Source organism: Maniola hyperantus, chromosome 27 (genome assembly GCF_902806685.2).
Source record: "Maniola hyperantus chromosome 27, iAphHyp1.2, whole genome shotgun sequence".
Taxonomy (NCBI): domain Eukaryota; kingdom Metazoa; phylum Arthropoda; class Insecta; order Lepidoptera; family Nymphalidae; genus Maniola; species Maniola hyperantus.
Window position 1 is genome coordinate 4,718,009 of NC_048562.1, and position 14,759 is coordinate 4,732,767.

The 14,759-nt window shown below is 35.3% G+C and overlaps 1 protein-coding gene across 8 annotated transcripts in view; it reads left to right on the plus strand.

Annotated features, from left to right (window-relative positions):
* didum (dilute class unconventional myosin) overlaps positions 1 to 8,785 on the plus strand; it is a 56,081-nt gene extending 47,296 nt beyond the window's left edge. For all 8 annotated transcript variants that reach the window (XM_034982730.2, XM_069507841.1, XM_069507846.1 and 5 more), the window contains 9 exons: positions 1,189 to 1,300; positions 2,167 to 2,301; positions 3,913 to 4,117; positions 5,028 to 5,173; positions 5,509 to 5,726; positions 6,349 to 6,498; positions 7,153 to 7,284; positions 7,928 to 8,044; positions 8,486 to 8,785. In XM_034982730.2, the coding sequence (XP_034838621.1) occupies positions 1,189 to 1,300; positions 2,167 to 2,301; positions 3,913 to 4,117; positions 5,028 to 5,173; positions 5,509 to 5,726; positions 6,349 to 6,498; positions 7,153 to 7,284; positions 7,928 to 8,044; positions 8,486 to 8,614 (1,344 nt within the window). In that variant the 3' untranslated portion in view covers positions 8,615 to 8,785. The remainder of the gene's footprint in view (positions 1 to 1,188; positions 1,301 to 2,166; positions 2,302 to 3,912; positions 4,118 to 5,027; positions 5,174 to 5,508; positions 5,727 to 6,348; positions 6,499 to 7,152; positions 7,285 to 7,927; positions 8,045 to 8,485) is intronic.
* The last annotated feature ends 5,974 nt before the right edge of the window (positions 8,786 to 14,759 follow it).

The window sequence follows — 14,759 nt, forward strand, 5'->3', positions numbered from 1 at the left end:
TTTTCAGATTTTTCCCCAAATGTCAGCTATAAGATCTACCTACCTGCCAAATTTCATGATTCTAGGTACCCTGTGGGTTTCTTGACAGACAGACAGACAACAAAGTGATCCTATAAGGGTTCCGTTTTTCCTTTTGAGGTACGGAACCCTAAAAACGGAACCCATTACCTATAATCACAGAAAATTCAACCTCAAGAGTACGCATATACAAGGTTTTGCATGAAAACAAAAATGGTTGTGATTGGTGGACTCAAAAGTCACGTAATTGGGTATTTTCCTAATTTTTGAATTTGATAAATATTATTACTTTATTATGAACTAGGATAAAAATAATCACGTACGCTGAAAAAAAATTACAATCCAACAAAGATTTACAAAGTTTAAGGCATTTTAATTTTGGAGTGGGAGGGTCTTCTATCCCTTTCTCGCAAAACGAAAATTTGTATGAAACCGCACGAAGCTACTATGGCATTAGTAAGTGTGACGTCAAAATGCTATATCGCTATCTCTGTCTAATCAGAAATATTTAAATGCTTGTAACTTTTTTGTTATTGGATCGATTTAATTAGTTTTTTCAGTTTACGTCATTATTTTTATCCTAGTCTATATATATATATAAAAGGAAAAGGTGACTGACTGACTGATCTATCAACGCAAAGCTCAAACTACTGGACGGATCGGGCTGAAATTGAGCATGCAGATAGCTATTATAACGTAGGTATCCGCTAAGAAAGGATTTTTGAAAATTAAAATTGAATAAAATTGAATTCTTTGTTGTGATTGGTGGACTCAAAAGTCACGTAATCGAGACAATGTGCAGACTGAAGGTACCGAACGGGCGTAGGCCGACTTTTATGCTAAGCAACTGCCTAAGCTTGGCGATCGGGGGTGTCCAGCTATTAGGCGTCTACAGGTGGTGGTCTGTGCCTATATTGCATACATTTTGGGATCTCACTCGCCATTTTAGCACTATTTGTCAACTGTCATGTCAAATGTATGATTTTAGTCCTTATTTTAAAAGTGAACCGTAAATACTTTTGACGTGACAGTTGACTCATAGAGCTAAAATGGCGAGTGAGAACTCAAAATGTACGGACGAATACTTCAAAAAACGTACCGATTTGAGAAGCTTTTCGTTTTGGAAGTTCGTTAACAATGATTGTGGTGAAAATTTTTTTTTTTTTACAGGAGCGCGTAGACAAACTGTCGGAGAGCTGCCGAAGGTACAAGAACCAGATCCGACTGTTGCTGCAGAAGCTGAAGGAAGCTGGCGTCGAACAAGTTGAGGATATCTTGGATGGTACATATTTTTATTTAAAAAAAATAACTGATGCCCGCGACTTCGTACGCGTGTATTTAGGTTTTTAAAAATCCTGTGGGAACTTAAATTTTCCAGGATAAAAAGTAGCCTATGTCCTTCCCCGGGTTGCGAGCTGCCTCTGTACCAAATTTCGTCAAAATCGGTTGAACGGTTGATCCGTGAAAAGCTAACAGACAGACAGACAGACACACTTTCCCATTTATAATATTAAAAGTATGGATGAAAAGAATTTTTTTACCAACGTAACATTCAACAAAAAGCTATGGTAGCCTAGTGGTTAAGACTTCCGCCTCCTATTCGGAAGGGGGAGTTCGATTCCGGACACAAAAATCTATCTTTGCAGAGCTATGTGCGTTTTAACATTAAATGTCGAGGCGAGTCATTAGTAAGTAGTCTAAATATATATAAAAAAGGTGACTGACTGACTGATTGACTGACTGACTGATCTATCAACGCACAGCTCAAACTACTGGACGGATCGGGCTGAAGTTTGGAATGCAGTTAGCTATTATGATGCATCCGCTAAGATAGGATTTTTGAAAATTCAGCCCCTAAGGGGGTGAAATAGGGGTTTGAAATTTTTTTCTTTTTCATTTTACTTAAAAAGAATATTAGCCATGTTAAATGACTAATTTTCCCCTTTCCTCTCCAACTAAGCGTCAGGCTTGTGCTAGGAGTAGGTACGACAATAGTGCAACGGGCGGGGTTTGAACCGTCGACCTTTCGGTTTTCAGTCCACTCCTTTTACCGGTTGAGCTATTGAGGCTCAAAGGCTTGTTTAGTCCACGCGGATGAAGTCGCGAGCATGAGCTAGTAACTAATAAGTTTGTGATACGCATTTTCAGATTCAGCGTTACCACAGAACACGGCAACACCACTGGAAGTGAAGCCAGTGATGCGCAAGAAGGAACGCGAATACCTCGGCATGTTTGAGTACAAGCTGCAAGACGAGGGGACTATTATCAAGAAACTTATTTTGGGTAAGTAGTGTTGGTTCCCTTGGAGGGACCGTTCTTTATTATATTATATAAGCCTACCTCTAAATTTTTTGTTTTTCTTTAATATATGTTTTTTAATATACTTTTTTTTTTTTTTCTTTATATACTTCTTTTTTCTTTCATTTTTTTATATATATATATATTATTGCTTATTAGGTATATCTAACTCTAATTATCTAATCTAAAATAATCTAATTTTTCAGAGGTCATCCCAAACGCGGGCAAAGGCCTCCCCCTTTATCTTCCAGGTTAAAATGTTTGAGTAAATTTCCTTTGTTTTTGTTACGTATATTCTGAAGTTCAGGGGGGTGGTAGTCGCTAACTCCCTCGGTGACCAGCCGTCGTGGGAGTTTACAGTGGTTATTAAGATAGTTTAGTGCGTTTGTACTTGTTTGTAGGTTGTTAAAGTCGTGGCTTGCGTGTGAGGGGTTCGCTGATTGCTATTCATTCAGGTCATTTGAAGCGATCGAGGGTGTTTGAGAGATACCTTCCCTTCTTTGAACAAAGTTTGTTAGTTTAACAACAGTATAACCCAGGGTTATACTGTTGTTTACAAATGCATGACGTCAGAGCACAGATAATCTATCGGCCAAACATGGCCGACAGTGTTTTCACCTGTCTAAGAAAAATATTTTTTTAAATTAAAGTTTTACGGTTTTTAGGGCGCAAAAAAATATAGTGTTAATTTTTTTGATATAATAGGACAAATATTAACCATTTAAGACCAACTTAAAAAAATTGTCAAGTAGCCTATTTACAATGTTATTATACCGTACTATACAAGCCATTGCAGCCCCGTGCATTGCTGGAGCGAGTCAAATCCAAGCTTTTTTATCGTTTACAATTACATAGTCTGCGACTGTATAATATGCTTTCTTTAGGAGCATACTTTTAACACATTTTTTAAACTTGTGTAAAGGCAAGTCTAAAATTGCTTGTGGAATTTTATTATAAAATATTACACTCATTCCCACAAATGACTTTCCTACCTTCCAGAGGCGGAGCGCAGGAGTAGCTAGCTTATTTTTGTTTCTAGCTTGCCTATCATGGAGATCACAGATTTTTTTGTAACTGTGAATGTTTTGTCGTACAAAAATTATATTGTTGTAAATATATTGGGAAGTTACTGTAAGAATACCTGTTTCCTTAAATATCTCTCGTAGGGAATACCTACCACACCTCTACCACAGAACAGCAAGAAAACGAACGCTGGCACCCGGGGGAGATCTATAAAGTGCACTCTGACTTAGCTTAGACTTAAGACAGTGTTAAAATGAGACAGTTCTTCGAGCTCTAGGGCTCAGAGGACAGATTAGTGCGTAAGCAATATCTATTAATATCTATTAATATATTTTTGTCCGTATTTTCACGGATTCGGATCGGATGCAGTGCGTAACCGCTCTTATGCGGTCGACATCCAGCTCGTATAAAACGTATCTACTCAACGTTTCTGATACTAACCTAAGGTATAGAATGCCTTCCGGCGTTCGTGTTTCCTCTCAAGTATAACTTGAATACCTTCAAGGCAAGAGTGAATAGGCATCTTCAAGAAAAGACATCCCTATTGAATAATTTTGTCCTCTTTCGTTCCAGATCTAAAGCCCAGGGTAGCAGTGAATCTATTACCAGGGTTACCAGCCTACATTCTGTTCATGATGATACTACACACGGACCACGTGGACGACGAGCCCAAGATGCACGGCCTCATTCGTGCCATTCGGATGGCTGTGAGGAAGACGCTGAGGCGACGCGCCGAGAGTGTGGAGTACAACACCATGTGGCTCTCTAACATACTCCGGTGAGTAGCGAAAGATTTTACTGATAAAACACATTAACTGAACTATTTTTTTTTATTTTTTTTATTTAAATATTTAATTGTAACAACATTCACAAATATTAAAAACATGTCCCAAACAATTCCAGTCCTACTACAATCATCAATTATAGGCATATACAGCATTACGTAAGTCTCCGGTTCTGTTAACAATAAGATACAAACTTATTAACCACTAATTAATACAATATAATAACATTAACCACTAATTAATAAATATAATCTACAGCTAAATTAATAAATACAATTGCTTAATTAATAAATTAGTTGCTCATTACATAAAAAATAATTTAAATTAGCTAAGAGTCAGATAAGGATAACAATGGGGCTGATTCTATTTGTACACAATCTCTAAACTAAACTAAATTAACAGGTCTAAATCTAGTACTCTCCTTTTCCGCAAGAAACATTATGACAGGGATAGCAATTGATTTAGACGTGTCATTTTAGTTTAGTTTAGACATTGTGTACAAAAGAATCGGCCCCAATTTAAAGATTAAAGATTACGACAATGTCAGCTCATTCATGGAGTACAGTTTTTTCTTAAATTTAATTAGAGTATCGTGGAAGATATCAATGTCAGTGTATGTTAAGTTATTGTAAGATAACTAACTATATAAAATGTATTGAAAGAACTAATTTTATCTTACTAGATTTTTTGAGACAATTATAAACGTCACCACCTAATAGAAAGCCAAAGGGTAGAGAACAAAACAAAGAGTAAAAACCTAGGGTTACATTCCTGTACAACAAGTAACAACGCTGCTTCGACCAGCCTGAGCCATTATGATACTACATACGGACCCCTTTAGCATTTATAATATTAGTATGGACGTATGGATGAAATACTTACAGTCCACTGTTTTTTCCACAGACTATTAAATAATCTCAGGCAATACAGCGGCGACGCGATGTACCAAGAAAGTAATACCCCGCGACAGAATCAACAGAGCTTGCGGATATTCGACCTGTCCGAGTACCGACAGGTGCTGTCTGACGTCGCCATAGGGATTTATCAAGGTACGACTATGTTTTATAGGCGGACTATTGGCGGACTATTGGTGGACTATTGACGGACTATTGATGAACTATTGACAGACTATGATCAGATTGTTCATAGGCTTTAGGTAGATTATTGACTAACTTGTAAGATGATTGACAGACTATGGTCGCAATTTGGACAGATTATTGACACAAAATTGGGATAAACTATGGGCAGATTCTTGACAAGCTATCCAAATAGTATTGGGTAAACTATTGAGATAATTGGTGTAGACTATTCAGATATTGAGCAGACTATTGACGGACTCTTTATTCTATATAGCTTTCAATATCACCAACCCTTTACTTTCCAGGTCTAATAACCCTGCTCGAGCGACACTTGGAGCGCCTAATCTTCCCAGCCATACTAGAATACGAAGAGATCAGTGGACTATTGGGCCCAGCCAAAGCCGCCGCCCCCTCTCCCCCCTCCGCGGGCCCGGCCAGGCTGAAACACGAACTGGCTACCACACATGATTACCTGAAAGTCCATGCCGTTGACACTTCGCTCCGAGTCACCATATTTAAACAGGTAATGGCCCCAGCCCCCTGATAGTGTAAGAATCACGTATTCATCGTTATTGTAATCGTCAACAAATTCTGTCCTTTGATTGGTTGATTCGCAGTTTACATTTTTTCACAGCCAATCAAAGGGCAGAATTTGTTGACGATTACGATAACGATTAAATCGTTATTCTTACACAATTGAGGGGCTGATAGGGCAGAAATAAGGTTTAATTTTATTCAGATACAAGTTTGCCCTTGATTGCCATATCACCTGGTGGTAAGTGACCATGCAGTTTAAGATGGAAGCGGGCTAACCTAGAAGGGGTATGGCAGTTTTTATTAAAGCGTTCAATAGGTTTCTTTGACAGACAAGACGAACGACAGACAGACAGACAACAAAGTGATCCTATAAGGGGCCCTTTTTTCCTATTGAGGTACGGAACCCTAAAAAAAGAAAACTGGTAAACAGTAGGTAGGCCTGGCTTTGTACTAAAATATTCTACCCACTTTTATCGTGTTAATTCCTAATTATTTTTAACCGACTTCCAAAAAGGAGGTGGTTCTTAATTCAGCCCGTTTTTTTTAAATGTATGTACATCGATTTTTCGAGGTTTCTGGACCGATTTGCAATTTTTTTTTTGTTTCAGCTATTCTACTATATCTGCGCTTACAGCTTGAACCAGCTGCTCCTGCGTAAGGACCTGTGCTGCTGGGCCAAGGGGCTGCAGATCAGATACAACATATCCCATCTCGAGACCTGGATCAAGGAGCATTTGGCCGAATATGGCCAGAAGAATGTAAGTTCAAACTGTTCTTACATTATGGTTCATCATTATCATCATCATCATCATCAACCAATAGACGTCCACTGCTGGACATAGGTCTCTTGTAGGGACTTCACACGCCACGGTCTTGCGCCGGCGCCATCCAGCGGCTCCCTGCGACTCGTCTGATGTCGTCCGTCCACCTAGTGGGGGGTCTTCCAACGCTGCGTCTTCCGGTGCGAGGTCGCCATTCTAGCATCTTGGGACCCCAACGTCTATCGGTTGTACGAACTATGTGCCCTGCCCATTGCCACTTCAGCTTCGCAACCCGTTGAGCTATGTCGGTTACTCTAGTTCTCCTACGGATCTCCTCATCGCCCGCTGAGTGACTCTGAGCTTTCTTATGAAGCCTATAGTTAGCGCCCATGTCTAGGAGCCATATGTCATCACTGGCAACACGCACTGTTCGAAGACTTTGGTCTTCAAGCACTGAGGAATTTCGGACAAGAACATTATGGTTACATGGGATTATTCAAGGAGCTTACCAATCCGTACTTGGCCAGCGTGGCGGATTATGGTCTAAGTGCTTGTTATTCTGAGAGGAGACCTGGTCGTCGAGGGGATAAGCTAGTTCTTTTATCAGTGTGATTTATAAGTAAGTAAGCAAAATGATATTTTTGTTTTCAGATGGAAGAAATCCTTAGTGTACTGAAACCTATAACGCAAGCAGTGCAACTGTTGCAAGCCAGGAAATCCATGGCGGACGTTAGGAGTACCGTCGAAATGTGCGCGGACCTGTCTGCCATGCAAGTTTGTAAGGTAAGATCACGAAGTCATCGTGATCATCATCATCATGATCAACCCATCGCCGGCTCACTATAGAGCACGGGTCTCCTCTCAGAGTGAGAAGGGTTTTGGCCATAGTCTACCACGCTGGCCATGTGCGGATTGGTAGACTTCACACACCTTTGACAACATTATGGAGAACTCTCAGGCATGCAGGTTTCCTCACGATGTTTTCCTTCACCGTTAAAGCAAGTGATGTTTTAATTACTTAAAAACGCACATAACTCTGAAAAGTTAGAGGTGCGTGCCCGGGATCGAACCCCCGACCTCGGATTGGAAGGCGGACGTCCTAACCACTAGGCTACCACAGCTTCACGAAGTAATCTATCTAAATATATAAAAGGAAAGGGTGACTGACTGACTGATCTATCAACGCACAGCTCAAACTACTGGACGGATCGGGCTGAAATTTGGCATGCAGATAGCTATTATAACGTAGGCATCCGCTGAGAAAGAATTTTTGAAACTTCAACTCCCAAGGGGGTGAATTAGGGGTTTGAAATTTGTGTAGTCCACGCGGACGAAGTCGCGAGCATCAGCTAGTATGTGATAAACGTCTCTGATGAAATGGCTTGTTTTATGCCCTTGTTGTACAATGTAGTATTTACTATTGCAGATCCTCAACATGTACACGCCAGCGGAGGACTACGAGGTGAAAGTGACGAAGGAGTTTATTCATGAGATACAGAAGTTGATGCAGGAGCGAGACGGCCCCGACGCCAACAAGAAACCGGTAAGAAAGAAAAAATAAACCGGCCAAGAGCGAGTCAGGCTCGCGCAACGAGGGTTCCGTATTACAGTCGTATTTTTCGACATTATGCACCATAATTCAAAAAATATGACGCATAAAAATAAATAAAAATCTGTTTTAGAATCCACAAATGAAACCCTTTCATATGGTACCCCACTTAATATAGCCATCTTACTTCAAATATTGAAAATACTATTTATTAGTTCATGACCACAATTTTTTTTTGTATGATGTAAACACAAATACATGGTTTTGAGATTCTTCCTCTAATGTCTGCTATAAGATCTACCTACCTGCCAAATTTCATGATTCTAGGTCAATGGGAAGTACCCTGTAGATTTCTTGGCAGACCGACAGACAGACAGACAAAAAAGTGATCCTATAAGGGTTCTAACCCTAAAAAACCACTGTTTTTGTTTTCAGCACAATCTTCTAATGGACACCAAAATGATATACGCAGTACATTTCGACTTCTGCCCGTCGCCCATTCGCCTAGAAGACATAGAAGTGCCAGAAGTATTGGAGCTAGAAGGCCTTCTGACCAAGGTGTAAGATAGTGAAGATTGATTCAAGAAGATAACTTTCCTTCTGGAGCCTTGGTAGATAAAAGAGTGCTAAAATAAAGTTCATTCACTAAAGAAGATATATTAAAAAATGTTTTTTTTTTATTTTTTTTATGTATGATAGTAAATTCTTGAAGATTAGTTCCTTTAGAATCTTCTAGTGTTTAATAACAACCCTTAATTTACGAGAGATATTTTACTAAAGATGATTTCTTCATAAAAGAAAGAATGTGAAAGATATAGAAATAACATACCTTCTGGAATTTTCTAGAAGGTATTTGAGCTTTAGAAATATACAAAAAACTAGAGAAATGTTTGTTAAGTTACATTAAAAAAAAAAATTGCTTTTAGATGTTAAATTATTATTAAACCTATACAAAATAAGATATTTACATTCCAAAAACATGCCTTTTAGAATGTTCAAGAAGATATTTATATGTATAGAAATGGTGAAAATTCGCATTGTGAAATTATAAAAAAAATATCTAACCTACCCATTATGGTTTTCATAAACGAACGTTTCTTTTTTCTAGTATTATTTATTACTTTTGGTGTTCTTATTTTCGAAATGACGTTATTAAGTTATATTACAAGTTGTTATTTATAAGAATCATTCATAGAATAAGAATAAAAAATATGTGTTATTTGTTATATTATATGTGACGAAAATATTTTTAACCTCGCACGCCAACAACAAATCAGGCAATACCTTGGAACCAATTTATTTATTTGTTATACCTCTAAAACAAATTATTTTTTTATTTGATATCTGATTTAATGTGGTTAGTTCCTAGTTTTGATAAAATGAATCGAAATTACGTTAAAATTGGTTCATCAGTTGAGAAGTGTCGAGGTTAATTCTTTGATTTAATCCTAATTTTATGTATGAGAAACTAACTTATTCCTTAGGGTTCTTCCGGACTATGTAACATGTTATATAACCAAACAAAAATAATATAAACAGAAGCCCACATCGTTATAAAACAAATGTCCACACGACTAACATGTCAAAAATTAAATCGTGTCATATAACTAACTATATAACATGTCATTGTTATATAGTCGGGACGCACTGTTACTTATGCATTTGTTTATCTTGCCATACTTTATTATATCTTTAAAAAACTATATACTCACTTTATTTACTCTATGGTGCCATTTTCATCAATGGGAATAAATTCTCTGGGATAATGCTAAAAATTCCCCATTTCTTTTATAGACCTGTGTTCTGTTATAGACCTGATTAAGCGGTTTAGACCTTTTGGATTTAGAGATTTCTGACCAGTCATAATTAAATTAAAATATAACATAGACAGGCTTTAATATTGATACACATAGAAGATTAGAATAATAGATAATAGATTTCACTCAATAATAAATGAATAGAGCCTTATAGAAAATTACGAATAGACCAATCAGCTATCACATAAATATTGCACAGTAAATTTTTTATAAAAATGTCAATGTTCTATATATAATATTTACAAAATATTATGAGAAGTACAATATTGTCATATTTCTGATAAGTTAGTAGAGTAGTTGTTCCTAATATCTTTTTAATGTAAGAGTACGCTCACATTAGCAATTTTTTCTTGCACATTGCAGCATCATTTTCTCCCTCGCACTACGAACAAAATCCGCGCGAGCTTACGATAATCATGTTCTATTATAAAGACGTAACGACACTCCAATTAAAATAAATAGTTTTCTAGCGCCCTTTCGCGGCTTCACTCGGAGTAAATATAAATTCCATATTTCGTGACATTTACATATAAAGTATATTTATTATTTATGCTTCGTCTTCATTGCTGATGGTCATGACCCCTTCCATTGGTTCATAACCAGCTGATAGCACTATTGCAAGGAAGCCACATCGTTACCTATAAAGTAAGCGGCGTTCTATAAAATAGAACTGTGTAGCAACTTTATGTCGAAAGACTCGTCGCTAGTCTGCTCTTACCCTTATGCTATAGTTACTATTTTTTATTTATTTCTATGATCTTTGACAACAAATGTGATTCTTAAAAGTATTACAAGTATTCGCATAATATTAAAAATTATTAAGATAATATTTATTATTTGTTATTTTTTTTTCTTTTATTTATAAGTATGTACTGTGAGATATATTTGTACTTAATTTAAGACTGTATTTTGGGTACTCACTTATTTCTTTTTTCTTTATGTTCAAATAGATCAATATTTTTCACCACGATTATTAACACATATTTGCGAAGCTGGTAAAAAAATACATTAAAATACAGAAAAAAAATACCGGCGCGTTGTTTTATGTGATTTTGTATGTTAGTTTTTTGTTTTTTACGTAATCTACTTTGCTATAGTGGTTAAAAAATTTCCTATTTAAGTATCGAAAATTTATTTGCCATAGAGTTATCAACGAAGTTAACTTAAAGTTAGTTAAGTTGGTTAAGTGTTGGTTAAATTTAGTTAAATGTTAGTTTTTTTGTACTTAAATCGATCATTCCTATTTATTTATTTTATTAGTGACTAAGCGATAAAAATTTATGTCAATTCTATTGGACACTAAAATTAACTAAGTTAAATTACTCAACAACACAAGCCATCTCATCGCAAGGAACAATTGTGTGAAAAAGATGGCAAGACATTTCTGTCAAAAAAAGTTTAGTTTTTTTGTACACTATAATTAGTGATTGCCTACATTGTTTTTGATGGAATTTATTTAGAATTAAGGAAAAAATGTTTCTTTTTGAATTTCTGTTCGTGCTATAAAAATTATGAAATCATTATTATTTTTAAGTGATTTTTTCCATGTTTCTATTTCTTCCAAAAAATGCCCCAATACTTCCAATTACTAGGAAAAAAAATGCATATTCTTTAATGGCCATATTTATATAAAATGTTGATTTTGATTTAAATAAACACATAATTGATTCGAAAGACAAATAATACTAAAATTATAGAAAACAATCAATAAATATAGTGCCATATGTGATACAGCCTAATAAAAATTAATTTAAAAAATGTTTTGAGTTTATAAATTCAGTTCTAGAGGTTTCTATATTCTTTTTTTTCACCCGTTTGATTTAATAATGTTACCATAATATTATGATAAATACATATTATATAGGTGTTGCTAGCGTTAAATGATTAGATACAAATTTATTTATAGTTGAATATTGTTACCATAGTATTTACTTAGGTGCTTATGGCAACTTTGTAGTACTAAGAAAATAATTATAGGTACCTATTTAATTATACACAAGCATAACAATATGAAATGTAACAGTGTACTAATACATTTATAATATATATTAAACTAAAAATGTGTATAATGTATTTCAAAATTATATTTTTTTTATGTACATCATAATTTTCGAACATTCCAATATTTTTATAGCAATCATAAAAATACTAATTTCTGCTTTCCTATATCTAAAAAGGCGTTAACTGCAAATATGGTTTTTGAGTTCTCGCCAAAAAACTGGGAATTTTCAAAAACTAATGTTTCTAAAAAAAGACCAGGGTATTTAGTTAATTTTTAGTTTGGTCCTATGTAGCAAACTTTTTTAAAATATCAGTTTTTCTAAATTCCCATATTTTTGGCGATAAGTTTAAACTTTTTTTGCGTTAACGGCTTTATTATGGCTTATTTTTGCTTTTCGTTTTTTAGTTACAAGTCCTGCAATATTATTTAGTGATGTTAAGAAGAGATATAGTACCAACTTCATTAAAGACATTTTGATTTTGAACCGCCATATGTTTAAACTTTCATGACGCATTATTCTTTCTTTATAATTACCGCAAATTGCTATTGCGCTGGAACCATGTCTAATTAACATCGAAATAACGTCATTTTGACGTCAGCCGAAATAAAAATATACCACCTGTTCGAAACTTCAGTCTAGTACTGACGTCACTAAAATGGCGGCCACGCGTATTAGCAATTTGCGGGACTTATAACAATATATATAGCGACTTAAAATCAAATTCCAAAATATGCAGGCAGTTGACAAATACCCACTTTGACTGTAATTTATATGTTGTTAAAATTGTAGAAAAATTCATATAATCATGTACTTACTTAAAAAGAATTTTAATTTAATTGTTTTTAATATAATATTTTAAACATTAAAGCAATATCGGGCATATCTTTGATTGTTATTTACTGTTTAATTTATACGAGTATAAGTATACAATCAATGATCTATATTCATATCTTATCTATGGTCGGTACACTTTATACAACGTTCGTAATTATATGCCATGGACAAACTTTGCTTTATGATTAATTTGAACGCGAAACAATTACGCAAATGGATATGGGTACATTACACAGCAGAAAGTAATGTACATCGACCTTTAGAAGGTGATAGCAGATTTGTAGAGAATTGTCTTTGTCGTTGAGACCGACAAAACGTCATACAGGTTAAAGTGACAGAGATAACGCTCTACAAAGCCGAAATGTCGTTCTAAAGGCCGATGTACATTACTTTCTGCCGCGTTCTGTACTGATTCTGATGGCAACTTAATTTTCTGAAAGATAACTTCTGATATGCGGTCAGCCTATAATATGTTTTACTCTGACATAATTTCTTTATAATATGTACCTATACTATATGCGCTAAAACATATTATTCTAATAAGCTGCCATACCCCTTCCAGGTTAGCCCGCTATCATCTTAGACTGCATCATCACTTACCATCAGGTGAGATTGCAGTCAAGGGCTAACTTGTATCTGAATTTTAAAAAAAAAAACAAAAAAAGCTCTTTGCATATCTCATGAGTCATGAATAGCTTGTGCATTTATCATGATATTTAAATATTCCTACACCGATTTTGTGAAAACTTTTTTTTAGAAACGAAAAAGTTATATATAATACCTAAACTATGGTATTTGTTTAAAATTGCGTTCTATATTTTACTTAACAAGTATTTTACAATTAAATAAAAAGTAACTAAGATTTTTTTTTAAATAAAACCCATAAAAAATTCGTAACTAAAAGTTGTAAAAAGAGTTCGCTAGTAACATTAAATACAAGTACCTAACAGCCGTACTCAGAGTCGCTTAATCGTTACTTAAGATTGAGTTAAACGAGACAGAGCTATATATCTATCACATAAATCTGTCTCGTTCTTACTCAATCTTAAGTAACAATTAGCGACTCTGAGTGCGGCGGTAACAGAAATATTATTTAACTGCTACTTTTCTGAAATTATGTGATTATAGCTATTATTTTTTTAACAAAAAAAAAATCTACTAAATAGTTTTATATGTTATAATCTAATCTAATCTATAGAATTCGGAATAGGTATATCTATTTTCCAATCGATTGCAGTTTTAAATTATAAATATGTGTTTGCCTTACAAACAGTTTAATGTAGAACGCAACATTAAATAAAATGCTAATAAAAGCTATATATTATTACGTATAGTCCGCGCCAATTAAATAGTCGTTATTGAAGTTAACCGCAAGACACCAGGCCGCGCGCTGCGTCGCATTCCGCGTTCGCCACCTGCATTAGTGTGAGTGCTACATAGGCGTGGAACAATGCCTGCGCGAGCTCGCACTCGCGTCGGAGGTCAGACACGACTATTTAACTGTCGGGAACTATACCCACCTAATAAATAAATAAATAAAATTAAATAAATGTGTGCTGTGAATGTTACATTCCGTATAGAGTTTAGTATTAATTTATTATTATTAATATTTAATAGAAACATAATATAAATATAATATAACGTTGTACATGCAGCGAAATAAATTAGTTAGTGAATTTTTGTTGGTTTTATTGTGAGACTAGCTAATGCCCGTGACTTCGTTCGTTTCCGGGATGAATAGTAGCCTATGCGTAAATCCAGGGTATAATCTATCTCCATTTCACATTTCAGCCAAATCCGTCCAGTAGTTTTTGCGTGAAAGAGAAAACACACACACACACGAAAGTACGATTCTGGGCACGCACTGGGAGCTATATATGCGTGTTTAAACAATTAATTAATATCACTTGCTCTAACGGTAAAGGAAAATATTGTGAAGAAACCTGCATGCCTGAGAGATCTCCACAATGTTCTTAAAGGTGTGTGAAGTCTGCCGATCACTTGGCCAGCGTGGTAGATTAGGGCTAAAACCCTTCTCATTCTGAGAAGAGACCC